At 40.9% G+C, this 23,150-nt stretch overlaps 1 protein-coding gene across 1 annotated transcript in view; it reads left to right on the top strand.

Annotated features, from left to right (window-relative positions):
* Positions 1-866: 866 nt before the first annotated feature.
* Positions 867-23,150, top strand: part of TMC2 (transmembrane channel like 2) — a 58,575-nt gene continuing 36,291 nt past the window's right edge. The window contains exons 1-10 of the mRNA XM_048837213.2: positions 867-912; positions 1,227-1,274; positions 4,566-4,902; positions 6,923-7,078; positions 9,110-9,200; positions 10,206-10,287; positions 10,424-10,530; positions 15,809-15,907; positions 20,921-21,063; positions 22,531-22,678. Coding sequence (XP_048693170.1) covers positions 867-912; positions 1,227-1,274; positions 4,566-4,902; positions 6,923-7,078; positions 9,110-9,200; positions 10,206-10,287; positions 10,424-10,530; positions 15,809-15,907; positions 20,921-21,063; positions 22,531-22,678 — 1,257 coding nt within the window. The remainder of the gene's footprint in view (positions 913-1,226; positions 1,275-4,565; positions 4,903-6,922; positions 7,079-9,109; positions 9,201-10,205; positions 10,288-10,423; positions 10,531-15,808; positions 15,908-20,920; positions 21,064-22,530; positions 22,679-23,150) is intronic.

Raw genomic sequence — 23,150 nt, 5'->3', positions numbered from 1 at the left:
CACCACCATTAGGCAGAACCAGTGATGCACACAGAGGAATATATGTGGGATCTGTGCTTGAACAGAGATGGTAGGCACTCATATTGGCACCATCTTGTTCTTCAGAATCTCACCTTTCATTTAAAAAAAAAGTTGCTCGTTGTTAGGGTTGGAAAGAAGACACTAGGTTCACATTTTTGAGGTAACTGACGCAGCACCTGCAGAGAGCCTGGAACAATAGCTCTGAGAGGAATACGTGGAGCCCCACTGCCCTAACACCCAGTCCTGTGCTTCAGTTATTAGACTACGTGTCCTCTGTAGGAATGTACACGGACGACAATAGAGGACCCAAAGATCTGTGCCTGAGAAGCAAAACATTGACTGGGTTAAGATGGTCATTTGATGTTTCTCCCTTATCAATAGGGTTACATAAATCGATGCAGGTAAGAAAGATATTACAGTATGGAACTAGGTACTCCCAAAGCTTTTGTGTACATGCTTAGGTCAAAAATGGACATGACTTGTGTCTGCATGTCGTAGGATACTGCTGAGTATCCATCAAAGGGCTTTCCTTCATGTTTAAATAATGTGATGTAATGTAACACTGACAGGTGCTTTCCACACTGAAAAAGGATCAGAGCAGAAAGGGTTTGGATTGGATTGTTGTAGAGTGTGTGTCTCCCCTTCCCCCAAGCTCAGACCCTGAAGTTGCTGTCTAGCATGCAACTGATGTCAAAGTGAACTAGATACAGCTTCTTGGACTGCTCGCTTTACTGCACAGCAGCATGGAGACAAATAATTGGACTCTGAAAGAGGGGAAATAATAACCTACTGATAATTGGTGTGTGCACTGTACAAGGGCTACAGTGTTTCTGGGGGGAAAAATCATGGGGAGGAAAAAGAAATGTGCATTACAGGTCATCATGGAAGATGGTTAGTATGAACAAACAACCATTTCAGTTTTGATATATTGTATCAGTTTTACCAAATATTTGTAAAAATGTGTCTTAGGGCTCCACTTTGTGTGTGTCAATACATTTGATATTCTTTTGTGTTGGGAACTTTTATTAATTCACTTGCAAAGAGCTAAGAAATATTAAGGACTTCATAGCATAAAGATACAGTAGCGTATCATTAAAGAGGGCACTCTGCGGTCCTCAGCCAGTACTTCAGAACGACAAGTGTAAAACATTGTATGTGAAAATCCCAACAACAAATTCAATTATTCAACATGCTTTGTCTTGCAGTTGGAATGGAGATTGATGGACAAGTGGAAAGTGACTCAGAGAGTGAAGGTAGAGTGGAGAATAATAGCTGCTGTCTTATTTGGAAATACACAATGAGAGATCTTTTTTCTCCAGAGCTTTATTTTGTGATTTGACTTGCTACACAGTGGTAATAGTCTAATGAGGTATGCATGGTTGTATGCAGTGCTGTTGTAGCCCTGTTGGTCCCAGGATATTAACAAGACAAGGTGGGTGATGTAATATATTTTAGTGGAGTGAAAGCTTCTCTCTCAACAACAGAAACTGGTCCAATAAAAAGATATTACTTCACCCATGTTGCCTCTCTACTATGCATAGTTAGATTTCCTACCTGGGTAGTTGACTTTGATGATGATGTTGTGCAGGAGAACGCTCCTAAACCTGGTTGTCCCCTTCTCTCTGTGTCACTGAGAAGGGATGGGACCCAGAATGAAGCTTTCCTTGGTCTGCCACAGTAAAGCAGGCCGCACTGTGTTCCATGGGTGGTGTGATGTGAGTGAATTTATAGGATAATGCAAACACCTAGAAACTGTCACCTTTCACTGCTTTTTATGTAATTCTTGTCATTACAGTAAGGGTGAGTCTTCGTTACATATAACTATGAGGAGAGAGAAGTAAAGCCAAGATAGATTTAGGACAGACTAGCAACTCATGGCAAAAATCAGGAAAAGCCATAGACCGGATTTAAAATTTTTAAAAATACTCTCACAAATACAGTAAATAAAGAGACATTGCTAAGGGCTAGGATTGCTGGGGTAGTGGATGGTTTTTGGTGATAGACAGACCCTCTAGAGCACAGTTCAAATCCAGCTTAGGTAAATAGTAACTGAAAATCATCATCTGATGGCCTCTGTGAAATCAATTGATAGTCTTAGTCTAGTTTCCAGTGGATAAGGGAACCCACTAGAGCTGGTTAAGTTTTTTCCATTAGAAGCAAGAAGCCTTTTGAGAACAGTTTTTGGTAGTTTCACAATTTCCCTGTTTTTCATCTAAACCAAAAATGTCAATATTTTGAACTGGGTTTTTTTTAAACTCTTTCTTCCCACTATTTTATTTTTTTATTTTAATTTTTGTGTGTGCCACTGAATGCAGCAAAACAGGTGATCTGTAGAGTTTTGTTTTACCACTTAATCTTTTCTTCCTCTCCCCCCCCCCCCCCCCCATTTTCCCTTCTGCCACTCTAACTTTTCAGAGTGTTTCCACCTTTGGAAACATTCTAGAGAGGCAGAGTTACAGACTTCTCATTTTTCCTTTTGCCACTGTGTAACATTTCCAAAGTTGGAGACATTTGGAAAATTAGTGGCAGAAAGCAAAAATGAAAGTGAATGAAGCCTTAGAGAGGGTTTGTTTTAATCCTCTTTTTGCCACACAGTTAAAACGGGGGTGGAGGAAGAAAATTAACAACATTTTGGGGAAAATATGTTGTAATATTTAAAAAGGTAGAAACACATGTTCCATTTCAAATGCTGCAAAATGGAAAAAACTTTGAAATTATATTTTTTTCTTTTTTGCAAAATAATGTTTTGATCAGCTCTAGTATCCACATTACAACTGTTACAAATTAGTGTCTCTGTTGACAACAGGAACAAGAAAATTAATGTACACAGAGACTGGTCTACCTTTTCCTCCCTACATCATTCCCCTCCAGGTAATGATTACAGCTTATTGAAGGCAGAGCACGGAGAAGCTTATTGCTGTCTACTTGTTCTGCACTGACAAGGGAGCTCAGTCTCCAGGGCTAAGAATCAAGCCACTTTCATGCACATTAAATTAACATGCTGTTGTCTAAAGTATAGCCAATTGGTTGACCACACTTGAGATTCAATATTAAAAATGTTCTAGAGACCAAATCACCAAGCCTAGCCATCTTATTGTCTAGAAACAGAGCAGTACAATACACAAAAGAAAGAGTTAATATGTTACCAATGCTTCCAAGAAGCAGTTTTCACAGCATGCACTCCGCCTTATATAGAAATATGATTTCAAAACCAGTCACATATATTGTGAGGTTGTTTACAAATTAAAAAGCGCTTTATAATTCACACAAGACCAAAATTCACCAATCAGCTTTTACTTTGTTTTTATGTACCATGCTGTACCCTTCTAATTTTCTGTTTTGGAAACCATATCCAAAGATTAGAGTGGTGAAGGCACTCCTTACCTGCACCAGGACATAGAATGAATGTATCTTGTGTTTGATAGGTTTCATATTTGCCAAAGCTAAGTTCAGCTTTGCAAAGTGCTGTGGGATACTTGGCATGGATGAATAGAATTATTGGAAGAACATGATACAAGTCAGTTAGCATAATGACCCAGCACTCATATTTAACAATAACATATACAATATTAGTACCATGCACATAATACCTATTAACATGGGGGGGGGGGCGTAATCTGTAACATAGGTGTTGGATAACAATGCAATTTTTTACAAGAAAAGTAGAGTAAATTAAACAATTTGCTTTCACAATTCTGGCATATATTTAAAGGTCAAATTCAGACTAAGGTCAGAAGGGATTATCATGATCATGTAGTCTGACTTCCTGTACGCTGCAGGCCACAGAACCTCTCCCACCCACTCCTGTAATAGACCCCAACCTCTGGCTGAGTTACTGAAGTCCTCAAATCGTGATTTCAAGACTTCAAGTTACAGAGAATCTTCCATTTACTCTAGTTTAAATCTGCAAGTGACCCACGCCCTATGCCGCAGAGGAAGGGGGGAAAAAATCCAGGGTCTCTGCCAATCTGACCCGGGGGAAATTCCTTCCTGACCACCAAATATGGCAATCAGTTAGACCCTGAGCATGTGGACAAGACCCACCAGCCAGACACCTGGGAAAGAATTATCTGTAGTAACTCAGAGACCTCCCATCTAGTGCCCCATCTCCAGTGGTTGGAGATATTTCCTGCTAGCAGTCACAGATTGCCTACAGTGGCATGTAGCCAGTCTCATTATACCATCCCCTCCATAAACTTATCAAGCTTAGTCTTGAAGTCAGTTAGGTGTTTTGCCCCCAGTGCTCTCCCACTAACTTTGAAAGAACAGGGTCTGGAAATGATTTCTAGCTTTCAGCTCCTAGGATCCATTGACACACAAACATGAGTTTCACGATCATCAGTGGACACTGTGTGCACATGACCAAAGCTAAATGCAGTTCTCAGCCTGCTTGTCATCCAAAGTCTGTGGAGGTCATTGGTAGCTTGTTCAGACACCAGCGGGGTTTGGATTTGGCATTCTGTCTGTACTTTTTGAATAAAGGGCAAATCTTTATTGCACCAATATAGACTGTTTCCAAAAATACTTGATTTCATCAATTGCAGAGGATGAAGAGGGGGAAAAGGCAACCAGAAAGCAGCACTCCAAGGAAGCCATCAAGTCAAGTGGACATGAAAGGAAAAAGCAAAATAAGAATGGGGAAGAAGCTGAGCTTGAAGAGAAAGCTGAAGCCCCAAGGCAAAAAAGAACTACTAAGAAGAAAAGTCACAAAATGAATGACAGTGATGGGGAAAGTGAAGCAGGGGAAGCAGCAAGTAGGAAGAAAAAGAGAGAGAAAAAGGCTTCTGGCAAAGACCAAAAGGAAGCAGAAAATAAAGAAAAGCAAACAAACAAGAACAGGAAGGAGCAGGATAAGAAACAGAAGAAAAACCCGGCAGAGAGGTACTCTAACAATCCCCAGACAGAAACCTACATAGTAGAATCTCATTTTTGTTGAATGCCAGCTTCCTGGGTAGCAGGTTCATGAATCTGTGATGTAGTGGTGCGGGTTACTATAACATATTACAGTAAATTATTACCTGTAACAAAACTTTAACCCTGAGAAACAAAAAAGAGTTGTTTTTCTGGTTAAAATGCAAGCTAGAAACTTCTTCTACCACAAATACGATCATAGAATTAAGTGTGTAATGGATTCCTAATGTGTAAGTATTGGAGCAAGAAAAAAAAGTCCTTTTAAGGAAGACAACTGAAAGTAAGCCAGAATAAGGCACCTTCCTTTGGCTGGACACATGATAATCCTAAAAGAATTAGAATGGATCTCTTAGGTTTTACAGACTATTCCTGTTAGTTTTCCTTCATTCCTTTGTCCTTTCCTTTTCTTCTTCACCCAGACTTTTTATTTGCTGTGTCGCCTGGCTATCATGTTTCTCACAGCGATCATATCTGGTTAACTGTGAGAACCCCCCTGGCAGTCAAAGAGGTCACATGATACTTATGAAGATGGTTGAGTTACTTTACAATAATAAGAACAAGAAAAGATCTGCAAGACTGAATTGGAGTTATGGTTGAATCCCCAAAATGACACCTGTTTCCACTAAGTGTTTGTTAGTGTCAGCTCATGTGATGCCAGTGAAACTTAGGTTAGCTGACAATAAAACAATTCATTTAAGGTCTGATTTTGCAACACTTACTTTGGGCAGTTCTTAGGCAAGGAGCGTCAATAGGACAACTCAACATCAAGGCTCCAGAATTGAGCCTTTTATAAGTGAAGGCCAAGACAAGATACATGTGCCAGATTCTCAGCTGGTGTAAATCAGCATAACTCCACTGAAGTCACTGGAACTATACTGATTTATAGCTGAGAAGCTGGTCTGGGACTGATCAAGGTCTGGTGTTTATATAAAGCACACACCCCTCCCTCCTAGGCCACCGTTCTGAGAGGACTTGTGTCCTGGGTGAAGGTAACTATTTTTATAACTGAAATGTGGCAGGCAATGTCTTTCATCTGGTATTCTGTAACCTGAAGCATTTGCCCAAAATCTTCTCCTTGACTTGAGCATCTTAAAGAAACTGGATCACTTTGACTACCCCATCACTGTGTCAATTTAGTTGGTAGCACATTTGGGCCAGAAAGGCGTATGCTCAAATTTCCTCCCTTGGTTTGGATTCATCACATGCAGTGTTGATATTGAAGGACAGCACCAAGTGGGGAAAATATCATGTGAACCCTCTCTAGTAGATACCAAGATTAAAGTTAAAGATCCCAGAGAATTTTTCAAAGAGCAACAGAAAAAAATCAGTGTCTTAAGTAGAGTTTTCCTCCATGAAAATTTCACATTTCGAAAATTTCACAGGAACCAAAAATCAAAACCAAATTTGGATCAGGGAATTCAAAATGTTTTGTTTCGATAATTTCAAAGTGATTGATTTCAATTTCTATCTTTCTTTTTTAAAATGTTTATTAAATAAACTTACCCTAAATTAACTTACATTTCAAAATGAAAAGTTGTTTTGAACCCAAAAGAAAATGGAACTCCTGATTTGGAAAAAGGTAGCACCATGGGGCATTTCAGCAATTTCAAAATATTTTTTTAAAAAAATTTGAAACAGGAAATTTGTCAAAAATGCCACTCTCCTGAAAGTTTTCAATCTGCATTTTCTGAAAAAAAACTAAAACAAAAAAATTACATTTCATCAAACAATTACCAACCAGCTCTAGTCCTGACCAACATTCTCCCCCACTCCCAAACATGGTATGGGATACAAAGTTCTCTCTGTTATCGTGGAGTACATAATGGCAGCTCCATTTTTTGTTCAGGTACTGAACACTGCCTGTGTCTAACTCACTGGTCTGCAAAGTGCTTTATAATCCCTGAAGTATATAAGGTGCTATATACAACTACATTTTATTACATTGTGTGTGTGATTTTTTTCCCCTGATTTTACTCTACTCTCGTCCTAGTTCTTCTTCCTCATCTGCTTCCAACTCATCTGATGAAGAGTCTCTGTCAGAGGAAGAGCTGATGAGGCTAAAGGAACAGGTGGAGGAAAAGAAAAAACTAATATCTACCATGAGGAACAAACCTTGGCGAATGGTGAAGAAATTAGCATTGCTCAGGTAGCCCAGTCCATTCCCAGCTATTTATAGTTTTCACAATAGGAACCACTGAAGCTAGATCTTGTGTTTAATAATTGTTGATGCACATAACATTTTAGGATTAAATCATGCTGTCATCATCCCAAGAACCCAGTCTTGGAAAAGCAACCAATGGAATTTAGCCAGCATGATTTGGTTTAAATGAGAAGGGCTTAGAGGCAGGATTCTGTTGTCTGTCTCTGTAACTAGAGAACAGATGATGAGCAAAATCTGTTCAACTGATACCCAGGCTGGGATCATTCTGTCTTTTTATTTAAAGGCAGAGAATGACTTTCAGACTCCCTGTTAAAGCTAACTCTGTGCCCTTCTTTGCTTATTCATGCCTACTGTTATATAGCAATCAGAGCAGCATGTCTCCATCTTACTTTACACTTCCTGGAGCATTGCTGCTTGCAGGTAACTTGGAAAAAAATACAGTATTGTTTACTGCCAAGATAACATTGTCTGCCATCCCACACTGTATGGGTGAGCAATGCAGATGTTTCCAGCGAATGCAATGAGCAACCTGTGAGACTTGTAAGACGGATTTTGGATCCCCCCCAGTCAATGTCAATGAAGGAATGGCTCAGAAGCCCTTGATAACTGGCTGAGGGACCAGCACTGATGATGGTAGAGAGGGGTTTTAACCAAACCTAAAGTCCACTTCCAAGGAGAGAGAATTTCACTCCTCAAGGTAACCTTGCAAAAAGTCCCATGAACCCACTGGAGGGTGAGGGGGAGAAATGGGTTCACTGTTCTGTGTTTGCCTGGAGGCTATTCACAGCACCAGCCACCCATGTTGCCAAAGCAGGCAGTAGCTGCGGCACCTCCCCTCATCTGCTCCTCTCTTTCACTCTGAAGAGCCAATCTGACCTTCAGACACCTGGCCCCTCTCACATCAGCAGCATGCAGTTTGATTCCCACAGATTAGTTACAGCAGCCTGGTCCTTCCCTTTGCCTCTCCTGACCTGGGTCTTTGGGGGAGGCGGGAAGGGGACTTCAGCTCTCTGTACCTAAAACTAATCATTTTTGATCTCCCAGGTGGGTTGGGAAGGTCAGTCTGTTAGTTGTAAAGACGTTGGAGATTCTCAGTGTGAAAGGTGTTACAAAAAGGCATAAAGTATTACATTTTTATATTGTGTCCTAGCAGCTGAGAGGTTGCCTGGGATCATGTTTGACTACACACTCACCTCTTTGTCCCCAAAAGAACTGCAAAGAACAACTGAGAGTGAAGGAGGGAACATATACCCACTCTAATTTACTTAATCAAACTGCTTCATTACCTTGGCTGTGCAAGAATATTTAATGAATAGGTTGGAGTACATAACAATAATACTAGTCTATCCAAGGACCTCAGAATGTTTTACAATTAGTTAATTGGGACTTATAAACACAGCTGCTGTGAGCTAGGTAAGTATTAATCCCATTTTACAGATGAGGAACTAGAGCAAAAAGAAAATAAAGTCAACATTTTCAAACATGGGTACCTAAATACAAATTTGGTGGCCTCTCTTTAGGCATACAAGTTTTGGAACATATCCACAAATGACTGGCCCAAGGCTACACATTAAGAAATCCAGGAACAGAACCTAGACCTCCTACCTCCCAGGCATATGCGTTAACTTCAAGATCATCTTTCCTTCCTTCCTTCTGGACAGCAGCACTGTTAAGAAAGTATAGAAGGAAGAACCAGACTTCTCCCATCAGTATGGAAGGAAGACCCAGAATATGAATGCTGTTGGAAAGGGAACCAGGTGACCTTAGGTCTACGTATGAGGAAACTCAAACAGAGGGATATTAAGTTACTTGTTCCAAAAATCATACCAGAAATGTTTGACAGAGCTGGGACTAGAATCCAGGTTACCTGACTCTCACTGTCTTCCTCCCTTTGCTAAGAGCACAATTCACAGAAATTAAGTTACTGTACAACGGTCTCTGTACCCAGTGCCTTCTTGGGGAAGATTCTTTCAATGTTTTAATGTAAACATAATCACCTTTATATTTTTGAATTAGGGAGGCACAAGCTTTTGTAGAGCAGTTTGAAGGAGCATTGGGAAAGGGAAAGGGGAAAAAATTCTACGCATACAAGATGATGATGGCAAAGGTAAGTGCTGTCGTAATGACAAATAGAAGAGTGGATGCTTGGTCACTAATACAGTGTATTTTGGCTACAAGCAATAAACTCACATTGGGCAAATTAGCCACCATTACAGAAGCCGAGATAGCACTACCTGTATGTATTTTAATTCTCTGAATAGCTGCATGTTTCCATGGTTCCTAACCAAATTCATGTTTACGATTATATGCAGGATATGAGCCAAATTCTGCCCAACTTAAACCTCATACAGCCTCCCTACAGTACAGGAGGTTGCAGAGCATGTAAAATCGGGGAAGAATGAGGGTCTCTGGGTGTGGTCTCTCACAGGTTATAAAAGTATTGATTGCACTAAGGATTGGAGAGACTGCAAAATCCAGGCATAGTACCCTTCGCTTCCGTGGAATTGCGCCAGTTTACAAATTGGACCACTGAATGGGAAGATGAACATGGAGAATTGTGACTTCTCATTGCAAGACTAGAGTCAGTAATTAAGTTATTGCTTTCATTGAGATTCCACTGATTTAAGACTTAAAAAAAAAAAAAAGATCATGTCCTGTTCCCATTGACATCCGTGAGAAAAGAATCAGGGTTGCTATTTATCAAATGAATCCTTCTTTTAAATAGAAATGGGCTCAAATCAAAGCCTCACACACAGATCTGGCTCTGCAGCTTCAACCTCTCTATCAGTGGGTTAAATCCCAACACTAACTCTGATCCCGCAGAAACCTAGCAAAGTTAGGATTCAGGACCTGAATTTGAACACCTGAGTTTGGAAGTGTTTGGATTCAGGGTTTTGATGTGGACTGTTACAGAAATAAAAAAGGTCAGACCCAGATGGAAAACTCCAGGATTTGGTTCAGGCTCACCTCTGGCTTTAAAGTTTGCCATCAATTTTTAATAACTCAACTAAGCATTAACTTTAGGAGCTCCTTAGACAAAGCAACCCCAGATTCCTCTCCAGGACCAGTTTAACATTGTATCTCTATTTGCAACACTGTTTTCTTGTTTCAGAAATGGGTGAAATTTAAGAGAGACTTTGACAATTTTAAGACACAGTGTATACCTTGGGAAATGAAGATAAAAGAAGTGGAGAGTAAGTGCAACTTCCATTTAGACTGAGACATGACTAAGATATTTTGTTATACTGTTTTGTGTTACTTCAAATAATCTCTTGGTCACTGAGAATCTTACCCGCCCACAGTACTAACCACTGTCTCTTTTTGTTTAAGGTCACTTTGGTTCCTCAGTAGCTTCTTATTTCATATTTCTGCGATGGATGTATGGAGTAAATCTGGTCCTTTTCGGTTTAATATTTGGACTGGTTATAATTCCAGAGGTAAGAGTTTAGGCCCCAATCCTGCATTCAGGTTCATGCAAATAGTATCTTGTCCATAATAAATGTCAAAATGAGATTGAAGGCATATTGTTACTTATTTCCAATTGTACTTTGTTACTTCCAGTGTTATTACCTCTGGTAATGTCACATCCAGTCACGTCATCATCCTTATCTTAACTCATGATCAATTTCTTATCTTCTGCATCCGTCCCATTTTGACATTCACTAGGAGCAAGATACTGCTCATGCAGGCACAGAGACCTTGGGCTGCCTTACTGATAGATCTGTGGATAATGTCACTTCATGATGCTCTATCTTCCTGGAATGACAGAATAAACTTCAGTTTTACTTAGCCTTAGTTAAAATATGGTAGAAGATACACCTTATACACCTATGTGGATTTATAGTAGCAAGTTAGGCTCCTGTTTTTGAAAATGTTGGCTTTTGTGACTGTCCCTAAATCCATATTTATCACCAATGGAAGAGATTTTCTAAAGCATCTTAAGAGACTTAAGACCAGAAGCCCCACTGAAGTCAATGCCTGATAATCACTTAAAGTCCTCCACTCACCGCCAGGGTGGCACCTCCTCCTGGTTATTCTGGGGAACAGCTCATGAGTTCATAGAATCATAGAATATCAGGGTTGGAAGGACCAATCCCCAATTTTTGCCCCAGATCCCTAAATGGCCCCCTCAACGATTGAACTCACAACCCTGGGTTTAGCAGGCCAATGCTCAAACCACTGAGCTATTCCTCCCCCCTTCCCATCACCCCTTCTTGTGGTTGCACACTGTCTCTCAGTTTCTCTTTCTGGGTCAGCAGCTCCTCTTTCACTCCACAAGCTGCTGCCTCTTTGTGACTTGACCCTCCAGCCAGGTCACCAAACTTTTCCTCTTCTGGGGTTGGAAAGTCTCTTCCCACAAACAGGCTCAGGCAGCCTTCCCATTCACTGATTTGTCATGCCACTCCCTCAGTGGCTGGCATGGGAAACTGGGCCCACCCTCTAACTCTGCGTTCTGGCTCAGGGACCCTCTAGCCAGCAGTTAAGGCCTGTTCCATTTTGACCTTGCTGCTTTTCCCTGACTCCTCTGATACCTTTCTTACTCTCCCGCCCCCAGGTTTGCCAGCCCAAATGTAACTTCCTTCTCCCAGGGAGTGACTGCAAGCTTTCCCAGCAACCCCTTTTCTGTGGCCAATTTCCTGCCTTTATAGTCCCCAGCCCAACTCATTTCTCCTTAGCTGGGCTTCCTCATTCAATCAGGGGATTGCTTAGCCACTGGATTCCCCTTAGCTATGACTTGTTGGGTTAATTAACCCCCTTCTCAGTCTGCATTAACCCTTTCAGGGCAAGTGTAGGGTGAATACCCTTTGAAAAATTCCACCCTTAAGCAACTAAACATGGATTTGGAAGCCTAATTTTAGGCTCATATTGCTGAAAATTTTAGGCTGAGTGAAAAACAGAACTCAAGAATTCTATTGGCTTCAAGTATAGGCCATCATATCTGTAAGAAATCCAGGATGTACATTTCCAAAAGTGATTAAGAAAACCATAGTGACAATATGACACTGTCAAACACATTTCTTAATCCCGACATTCTTGTAAAATATATATATATATATATATATCTCACAGTAAAGGTAACATACTGGTAATATTTAATTACACGATTGCCTATTGAGGAGTTATAAAATGTATATACAAATGTATATACTTAATGATGTGATTTAAAAGTTCTTACTGGTGCTAATGTTCTTATTGGTGTTAATTTGACATCACTGCTTGACTAGTAAGTGGTAAGTCTGACTAAGTTTTGCATAGTTTCTCAGGTTGTTTCAAATTAAGAGGACGCATAAAATAAATAAGAGTTGCCAAATCCTCTAACAACCAATAATTGTTGGTTTCCAAAATATCCCCATTTTCCACATCTTTTAAGTCAGCCAGTTGTTTCTTCATGAGAAAGGGTTTTCTTGTTACTCTTTTCCATTGTTATTAGAGGAGGCTTGGCCAAAGAAGAGTATCATGGAAATACTTAGTTATGCTCCTTTTAAAAATAGATGTGTGTATTTAGCTATAGAATACTATGGCTCAGTTTCTGTGTGCTGTGTCTAAGGGCTCTGCTATCCACCAAGACTGCCAGATGTTCTTGTTCAATGCAGGTTATTACAGAGGAAAGACAGTGTGTGGTCTCTGATAAAGATTGCAATTTTTTCCCCTTCTTTAATTTTGTTGTTTGCTTTATCTAAAATAAAAGCCATTCAAATTGAAAGTATCCTCTGAGCATGGACAGGCATAACCATTAAAAGTGAACAGTACAAATGCATTTTCTTTATTTACGAATTGTACATTTCTGTATGATGAAGTAGTTGTGCCTGTTTTGTTTATACAGTATGTATATTATTCATGGTGCATTAAACTGTTACAATGTATACAGGAGCTGGGCAATAACCATTTAATTATAAATGGCTTTAAAACTAAGTATATAACCCTTGCAAAACAAATGCATTAGAAGCGATGGACGTGCTCTGTCTGCTTCATGCTGCAAATGTATTCTAAACTATTTATGAGCCATTTAGACTTTGCTGTGCACTGGCCATAGCCTACTTATAAATATATTAACTCTTTATGACTCCTTCATAGACAACCCTTAAATTAAAGGGTTACCAATCAATTCTGATAAATTTTGGTCTTGCTGTGAGTCCTACCCTGCACAATGCTATTGGGAGATGCCATGGCATTAGGCTGTTCTCATGTCACCTTCCTGATACCAGCTGCCGTCCTGACCCCTGCCATTTACAACTGCTTAATGTTGAGATTATTTCATAACTCAAGTACTGTATAAATTTAAAGCTATCTGTAAGCACGAACAAATGCCCCTCAGCTGATCTTGGCTTCTCTTGAGGGAAGAATACTGCATCAATGGATAAAACTAATCCCTTTGTTGCATTAGAGAGAGATAACCCATGAAGTTCAAGGCAAAGGAGCCTTCTATCCAAATAAGTGAAGTTTAAATTGAAGCTGTTGCTGTGCAGACATGCTCCTCTCTCTAGCAGCGTCCATTTCCCAGGCAGTATTTAGCCAGAGAGACTATTCCAATAACTCTGGGGAAAATTCACTCGGAATGTTTTCAGATGGTGCTGTGACATGGAGAAGAAAAATAAATTATTCTAAAAAGTACAGTATATGCTATTGGTGGGCTTTTATGAAGCACTCATAATTTGTCTCAACTCCAGCATCACTGGGATTAGAGCTAGACCAATGCTGAGCATTTTGAAAATATGACCATAAAAACATCAAAGTCCAAGCCCAACCCCAGCAATGCTCTGCTTCATCCTCCACTAACAATTGATTTGTATGCCATTCCACCACTACATCATAGAACAATTTTGCTTTAGGTCAGGGCAAACCCTTTCAAAGGGGCATCAAAAGAGAAAAGTTAGATGAAAGGATCCATCCCATCCCCCTACCCCCAAACATGGCCATTCCTTCCATTCCACCATCAGAATCTAGAGAAGGCAGTTCTGGAATTCTGGATCACTAAAGACCCAGATCACAAGCACTTTTCCTTATTTACAACACCACACTGAAGAGGGAGCTGAATGACACCAAATATATCCAAACAATATGAAGAAACATCGTCTATCCTCGGGTTGCACTTTACATCACCAGTTTAGTAACAGATGAAAACAATAAAAGGAGGCAAGAAGTTAAACCATCCCATTATTAGTTGCTGCATTTCATAATCTATATGTTCATAAAGCATTAAGCCATATTCACTGTAGCCCTAAACCAACTCCGGGTTACCAGTGTTCATGTACAGAGAAGTGCCAACAACATCAGTATCTCTGAACAATGAAAACAAAGGAGTATCTGGAATCCTGCATGTACTCAGATCAAGTTTTGACCGCCCAGGAGCATTTGATTATCCATGAGCCATCTGCATGGCAGCCAATGGCTCTTCTTGAATAAGTCTAGTTCAGGTTACATAGAAAACATTTTATCAACAGCATCACCACTAGATTACTAAGAGAAAACAGGGGAGACAGAGGGGGAGGGAAAATTCTGCTCTCTCAGACACTGAAGTAACTCCATTAAAATAATTGGAATTGCTCTGGACTTATGCCAGAGTAAGCAAGAATAGAATCTGGTCCAGAGAAGACATGAATTGGTTGCAAGTTAATTTAGATTCCTCCATCCTATGTTTATTCCTGCAGAATAGATCTTACTTGCCAGAGTCTCCAAATCCATCTCTCAGCCCTTTTTAAGACTTTCTCCTTTTATTTAGGGGTGGTGGGTGGTTTGGTTTGGATTTTTTCTTCATTTTTAACAACGTAGCCATCACAACTACAATCACATTTTATGGACTTTACGATATACATGGTATATGAACATCAAAGTAGCAGCAGTAAAAGGGTGGTGGTTAAACAATATAGGGCTCAATTCTCATCTCACGCAAGTTTTTCACTGGTCTAGTTCTAGGAATTACTCCTCATTTACACCAGTCTGAGATCACAATCAGGCTCTAGATGAAATTCTGGCCCCAGTGAAGTCAATGGCAAAACTCCCATTGACCTCAGTAGGACTAGGACTTCGCTGTGTCTCTCGCATTCTTGTGAAAGCGTTCTCTATTAGATAACCATCTTTTTCACTCATGTCATTCACAGTTGATTCCAGATCTGGAAGTTTGTACCCTTCCCACAAGAACTAGCAACATCAGGGCCGGTAAAACTTCAACCTACTGGTCGAGAGATTCTCTTTTTTTACTACTAATTTTTAAATTGTAGAAGAAGTCATTCTAAAATCTCCCAAATTCTCAGAGCAATTTGCAGCAAGTCATTGTAACATGGCAGCAGAAAACACACTCTCACCATGTCAAATCCCAATTCAGCAAAGAACTTAAGTTCAGCTAACTTGACTTCAATGGCACAATTCACGTGCCCAAAGTTAAGCTAATGTTAAGACAATGTGGTGAATCAGAGCCATAATCTACACACATCATGAAACAACAGAATTTTCTGCACTTTTGATAGTCCTGGGAAGCATTAGGAAGCTTATGGGGATCTTTAAATGTGCATGTGCTAATTCAGGTTGAGTCACTTCTTGCAATCGGAGTTCTATAACTTTTGCTAAATAATCCTGTTTGTGAATTTGTTCCACATTTTAAAAACTTCCCTTTGTCTGGTTGTATCTTATTACAAGGAAAATATTTAGTTAGTGGAAAAATGAAAGGTGATATACACTCTGCTATACTATAAACATGTCTTCATAAACTTCACCTAGATCTTGATGGGAATCCCATATGGAAGTATACCTAGAAAAACTGTACCCAGAGCTGAACAAGCTACCGCTATGGATTTTTCTGTCCTTTGGGATTTTGAGGTATGTATTGTACTCTTCCAAAGTAGATAAGACGTGTTAATATGTAAAGGAACAAAATTCACCCCTGATGTAACTCCATTGAAATTGCCAGGTTTACAGTGATTAATTTGGTCCCAGATGTTGATTACATCTTTTTATTTTATAGTTTTTACACACACACATTTTTCCCCAGACAGGGACATGAAATGACTCCCATTGACATCAATGGGCTTTGGATCCCCAAAACATTTTGGGCCAAAATCTATTGTGTGTGCGCATTTGTTTGCATATGGATTTAGCAGATTTCCGTACACAAATGTATTTTCAATGCACATACTGCACATATATATGCAATTGTTGGTTCTGCACGAAAAAGCTGCTGCCTTTTTTTTTTTATTAAAAAATGGACGCACATGCACAATTACAGAGCATGTGGCTGTTCAAGTTGTAGATTTAATACTCATTTTACAAAAAGATAGAACAAATAAATCCACTGAAGTCAATGGAATTACATCAGTCTTTCATTGGGAGAAGTGAAATCAGAATCAGACACCTGCTCTCTCTATACCTTAAAAAACAAAATTATCTGTAGTCCTGGGAGACTGAAGTTATATATATCTCAATCCTTGGCTTCTTTTATTAGAACTACAACAGGCAGGCCTATTAGTTTGATTTGCAATAATAATTTTGTAGCGAGGATAACTGTTCACAGCTAAGTGGAGTGAAAGCAACTCATTTCACATATGCCACTGAATAAATCATCAGATAGCAGTGACTTTTGGCACTACTGACGTTCATATAAGTGATTTAGACTTACGGGCAAGGAAAGATTCTGGAAAAATAAAGACTGCTTAATAGTTACATCTCTGCTGCACTGCAAGTCAATATAGACCAAGTATCACATCATCATTTTACATTTACATAGTGACTTTCATCCTGAAAAAAATCCAGGACTTCTGTACAAACAAGAATCACTTCACTAATTACTAGTGCATAGGTTCAGTATTGATTCCGAGGGAAGAGTTCCACTTAGTTACCAGCACCACATCCCACAGCAGCTCAGGTTTTCCCAGTGGGGCCAGAATGTCAAACTCATGTGCGCACTGCCTCTAAAATTTAGGTATGTCTAAGCAGAAAGCATCTTCACATAAATGGCAATAAATGGAGAGAACGAACCATGAAATGAGGGGCCAGAAGAAGGTTGGTGAGGTGCTCTTGCCACTTATCAGAAATAAAGTGGCAGACACTGTAGGAGTTTGCTGAATAGACAAAATGCAGCGAACTAGGAAATGAAATCTCCATTATCCTAAATTTCCAAGTTCGTCTAGTGAAACGATGCCTCCGCTTTTTGGTGCCCAACTTGAGGCACCTTGAAGGATTCAGTTTTCAGAAATTCTGAGCCCCCCGGTTGTCTGAAAAGCAGGTCCCTTGAAAGGAGTTTGAAGTTTGGCAGCCAAAAATTGAGGTGCCCCCAAAAAATCACTTGAAAATTTAGGCCACCATGCTTATGTGCCGTTAGGAAACCTTCAAGCTACTAAATCAGCCCTCAGAGAAAACTAGCAGGAGGGTGAGTAGGTTCTGTTCTCTATGATACCTCTCCTGAGGTCAGACAATAAAAGATGGTATTTCTGGAAGTGCTGTTGAGACACTATCCAATGCTGTGGAGAACTACTGTTGAAGGTAGTACTTCCAGAAAGATCATCATCATCGACGTTTTCTAAAAACCACTAATCTGAAAGTAGGTCAATTTATTAGAAGGTCTTCAAATGTCTGTTTTGAACAACCTGATACAGTGGTGATATTGTCCCACTCATTTTTAATTGAGGACCTTACTGGAGTTTTAGACTTACTCTCCCCACTCCCTAAGCCCACTTGTTAGCGTTTAAAACTTACCGAAGCTCAATGCTAATTATCGGTAATCTGAGTATGTTTGCGTAGAATGAGCAGTGCATCTTTAAAAATTAAAAAAGGAAGGTAGCAGCAATCTTTAGTCTGTCTTGTTAGGGGAAAAAACCAACCGCAAGACAGAGGGAAATTTTTTGCTGACCTGCATCTGGTATTTTTATTTGAATGTCTATAAGTTCCGCACATAACAACTAAGGAAATTTGTTCTGAGATGGGGCCATGTGTGACCATGCTAGGGCAAAGAGCAGATCTACAATTAGCTGCCAGATTTTTGCCTTTTGCTTGGCACACGTCCACACTGTGCAGCTGTGACTAACATCCACAGAGACTCACCCTTTATTACTACAGTGTGCACCATACGTGTGGTACAATGGGGAAAAAAAACTTGAGTAAATTTAAAATGAAGAGAAAAAGCGTCAACATCACCAATCCCTGTAAAACAGATTTCTAACAGACACAACGTTGGAAAAAATATTTTTCAACACAGTAATGAATAAGGGAATACTTTGGCAGCAAGTGGGTTGCATAATTGATGACAGCATTAGAAAAGAATAGATCTCATTTGGACATAAGACTACATGTATCACAGAAGGAAAAAACTTTTAAAAAAAACCCAAACATGTGGTGTGATGTTCCGTACAATTTTGACCAGGGACCAGAAAGCTAAAACATTAGGAAGGTTATTTTCAGGCTCGAGTTTCACTCTGCACTAATGAACTCCAGAATGGTCCTCTTTCTATTTTACAAGGCTTTTTACTTTACTCCTCCCCACCACACACAATCATAGAATATCAGGGTTGCAAGGGACCTCAGGAGGTCATCTAGTCCAACCCCCTTTGCTCAAAGCAGGATCAATCCCCAATTTTTGCCCCAGATCCCTAAATGGCCCCCTCAAGGATTGAACTCACAACCCTGTATTTAGCAGGCCAATGCTCAATCCACTGAGCTATCCCTCCCCCATAATATAATCTTCTACCATTTCCAAGGGACTGTGTTGCTGCCATGCCAGCTGCTGTGTTGTTCTCTGCTCTCAAAGACTCCCCAGAAATGGCAGAGACATGCAAAAGGTCATGCTGTACCTATGGCATTATACTCCGAATTGTAGTGTTCCCTCCACCTGCTGGAAATCAGGAAGAAATAACTCTGCAGCCAGTGTTGTGGCCTGGATTACTAGAAATCTCCCATTAATAAGCACATGAATAACTAACAATTTTACTGAATGCATCCATCATTTTACAAAGAACTGATTAAACTGAGTCAAGTGTACAGCCTAGGATATTGCTTTCGTTGTGCCGAAGTCCTGATCAGAAGCACAGATGGGAGCTTTCCAGAATGTTGTAGCCAGGCAGGGCTGGATTAATGCAGGGGCTTTAGGGGCTGCAGCCCAGGGCCTCGGGCTAAGGGGAGCACCGCAGGCCAGATGCGGCCTGCTGCTTCTTTTCATCCGGCCCACGGCAAGTCTCCAAGCCGCGAGCCGGACACTGGTCCCCAAGTCTCAGTGCCCCCCCCCCCGCCTTCCCCCAGGGCTGGAGCCGCGAGCACTGGCTCACTGATGTGTCCCTGTAGCCCCTAGGCAAGGGGTGTTCAGGGAATCTCTGTGCACTGCCCCCGCCCACAGCACCAGCTCCGCAGCTCCCATAGGCCAGGTACTGCAGCCAATGCGAGTTGCGGGGGTGGTGCCTGTGGGCATGGGCAGCATGAACCATGCAGCATGGTCTGGCCCCTCTGCCTAGGGGCCGGACATGTCAGCCACCTCGTGGAGCAGAGCAGCGCAGAGCCAGGGCAGGCAGGGATCCTGCCTTAGCCCTCCTGTGCCACCAGCCAGGAGCCGCCTGATGTAAGCACCTCCCAGCCGGACTCTACACCCCACACCCCCTACCCCAGCCTGGAGCCTCCTCCTGCACCCAAACACCCTCCCAGACCCCACACCCCCACCTGCACCCCAACCCCCGTCCCAGCCCTGAGCCCCCTCCTGCACCCAAACTCCCACCCAGAGCCCACACCCCGAAGCTCCTGCTGCATCCCAAACCCCTGTCCCATCCCTGGCCCACCTCAGAGCCCACCCCCCTAAGCTGGAGCTGCACCCCCTCCTGCACCGCAATCCCCTGTCCCAGCCTGAGCTCACTCCTCCACTCCAAACCCTCAGGGGCCCCAAAAAATCTAACAGCCCCGAGCCCACAGGCGAGTTAATCCGGCCCTGTAGTCAGGTCTCTACTATCCAGTAAATATTCAGTTAAAGGGTAGAACAGCCAAAGCAGAGGAGATGGACAAGATGTACAATATGCTACAGTACTCGTCAACATGGATCGGCTCTTACAGAAAAGTGGGGAAGAATCTGCTGATGCGCAAAGAAATAAGATTTTCTAGGAACTCAGTGAATGTCCACTTGTGTATGTAATAAAAACACAGCTCCATTTCAGAAACGAGAAGAACATTTCCTGAGATCTGATGGTCCATCAGAGTAGTGGTTTCATGGAAAAGAGTCAAGATCGTTTTGATTTTAGACTTAGGTGAATTTGCAATGCAGACTAAGCCATAAAAGGAGATGCTCTGGGGTGAAAGTCATTCATTTTCCAATTAGAAGAAAAGGTTTCAAGTGGGTGTGATGGGACCTTGGGGAGGGGAAGATGCGATTGTTTTGGATTCACCTCAGAGTTTTCAGAAAATTGGGATGTTTGGTCCAGGATTATGTTAGTAACCAAGAGTGGCACGAATTAACAACTACATCAAAGGGACGTGTAAAACAGGGAGAAGAGAGTCATTCCCAGGGGGAGAACAAGGCCTCAGTTGTGGACAGGTTCAGCTCAGACCTCAAATTTCACCCTCTGACTTGCTTCCACTCACCTAGACAGGTTCTTCTGGTCAGTAGAGGGGCAGAGTGTGTGTATCACAGGCATTTGATAAGGATAGCAATGGAGTGGTGTTTCAGAAGCTAGTCGCTAAAAAGCAAAGATTAACCCAAAAGAGTAGAACTAAAAAACTTCATCGTTAAAATGACTATTTTAACTTGCAACATTTACAAGAAAGGTTAAAACAATGCAATGGCCTTCACTCTTGTAAGAGAAATCCATGTAACAGATAAGGAATCAAACTTATTGGTTGGATTTTGTTTGTTTTGTTTTTCTTTAGGGTTATATCAAATATTCTGCTCTTTTTTATGGCTACTACAATAATCAACGGACAATTGGCTGGTTGAAATACAGGCTACCAATGGCATATTTCATGGTTGGAGTTAGTGTATTTGGCTACAGCCTGATGGTTGTTATAAGATCGTAAGTATAGTTCTTTGGTTTTAGTGTTTTTCCTGCTTCTTTCTCTGAAATTCAAACTACTCTCTATTGCATTTCACCTTTCTCCTCCACTTATTGTTAAAATAGCAGATTTAGGGGCGTGGCATAGCACTTTCAGTCCAGTTCCCAGGTGATTGGAATTCATGTGACAATTTCAGAAGACTTTTAGGACCTACTTCACCAAAGAGCCTACTCTTACATTCCTTGCACCCCCAAAACCTCACACTGACGCCAATAGGAGCTGTGTGGTGTTCATAATGAGTACACATTAGAACCAAACTCTAATGAGCAAAGCAGATGCATACCCAAACCAATCTGCACTGGGCAGAATAATAATGTTTTGCACTAATCTATCACCTTCTAGTCCAGGATCTCAGAAAGATTTAATTTAGCCTCCCAAAACACTGGAGATAGATGTTACTGACCTCATTTCACAGATGGAGAAATACAGGCACAGAGTTAAGTGACTTGCCTGCGGTCACACAGAAAGAAGTTCTATTCCTGCTTTTGCACAGACTATTTGCTGACTCCACATCATGCAAGTTAACCACAAGACTATCCTTCCTCCCCATAGGAAAGCGTAAGCCAAATGGATTTTTATGTTTATTGAAACGGGCATGTTGCTATTCAGTGCACCCAAAATCTTGAGTCCTTTGTTGGAATGAAGCACAGAAATACATCCAGACACTCAGATGTGCTGTACATTTACATTATTACCATAAAATCTCAACATCTGTTGTCTCATCTATACTGGAGGGATTTATGCTAGAAACTCTAATAGGAATTACAAAATATTTCAGGGATCAAATAAAAGAGAGGAAACAATTGAAGACGTATCTGCTCCTGTGTTGATTAACAAGTATGCTTCCCCCCCCCGCCCCCTCCTCATGTTGGTTTACTGCAAGTACTCTACTCCAGCGTTGCGTAACCATTGAATCTCTCTGGAACATCATGCTGTAGCTGGTATATCTGACAGCATCAGAAATTTGTTTTCCTTAATCTAAATAGCATGAAAAATAGTACAGATATAGTTTGATGATGATGGTGGCATTTATTTGTATTGCCATAGTGCCTAGGCATGGACGAGAACCCTATTGTCCTAGGCACTATACAAATAATTCTGCTCCTGGTCTATTTATGAATCCCCCTAAATTTCATTGATGTTACTGTTATTAAAAATCCTCCAATATAGCTATCATTTTGTAATGAATAGTGGATCTGCATCATGATATATGGACTTAGCCCTCCTTAAACCAGAGGTATTTATTTAAAGAAAACAGCTACAACCAGACACAAACCAGATACTGCCACACAACTTGAGTCCCAGCTTTGTTTTCCTTATTTACCAGGAATCACAACTTGTCTGAATTTCTATATAGCACACAGGGGCATCTAGTGGCTGGATAATATACTGCAAGTAAACACATTGCCATTTGTGTCATCGCACAGGATGGCCAGAAATGCCAATGAAAACACAGGAGATGGGGATGACAACAATTTCACTTTCAGCTGGAAAATGTTCACTAGCTGGGATTACCTCATTGGCAACCCGGAAACTGCAGACAACAAATTTGCATCTATTACAACCAGCTTCAAGGTAATATCCAAATGACATACACTTTCTCTATAGGGAGTTCTCTGCCTCTGGAGATGCTACCAGAATCCACCTTAGTAGCATTTCAAGGGGAAAATTAGACAATAACCTGGAAACCTATATAGCATCCTAAGGGGTCCCCTGGGATAAAATGATTAACCATGGTGATTCTAGTTCATACGTTCTGTGATGAACTGAGCTCCATATTTAGGGTTAAGAAGACTATAGCTGTTTTAACTTTCCTCTGGGGAATGGAGTAGGGACTATCAGTGAGGAATAAGTGAGTGGTTTTCAATTGCAAGGGACTGAGATACTCTTGTGAAGCATGATCTTTCTGATATGCCCTCATGTGTTTCAGTTAGAGATACAGCAGAGCTGAGAAGTTTGGATCCAGATGCTAATTTCCCCCAAGTTCAAGAACAATATGGGATCCTCCACTCCTTCCCAACACAGCATGCACACGATAGATTCTTGT

Source organism: Caretta caretta, chromosome 2, assembly GCF_965140235.1.
Source record: "Caretta caretta isolate rCarCar2 chromosome 2, rCarCar1.hap1, whole genome shotgun sequence".
Lineage (NCBI taxonomy): Eukaryota > Metazoa > Chordata > Testudines > Cheloniidae > Caretta > Caretta caretta.
Note: the sequence above shows the minus strand (reverse complement) of the source record. Positions and strands in the feature narration are given on the sequence as shown.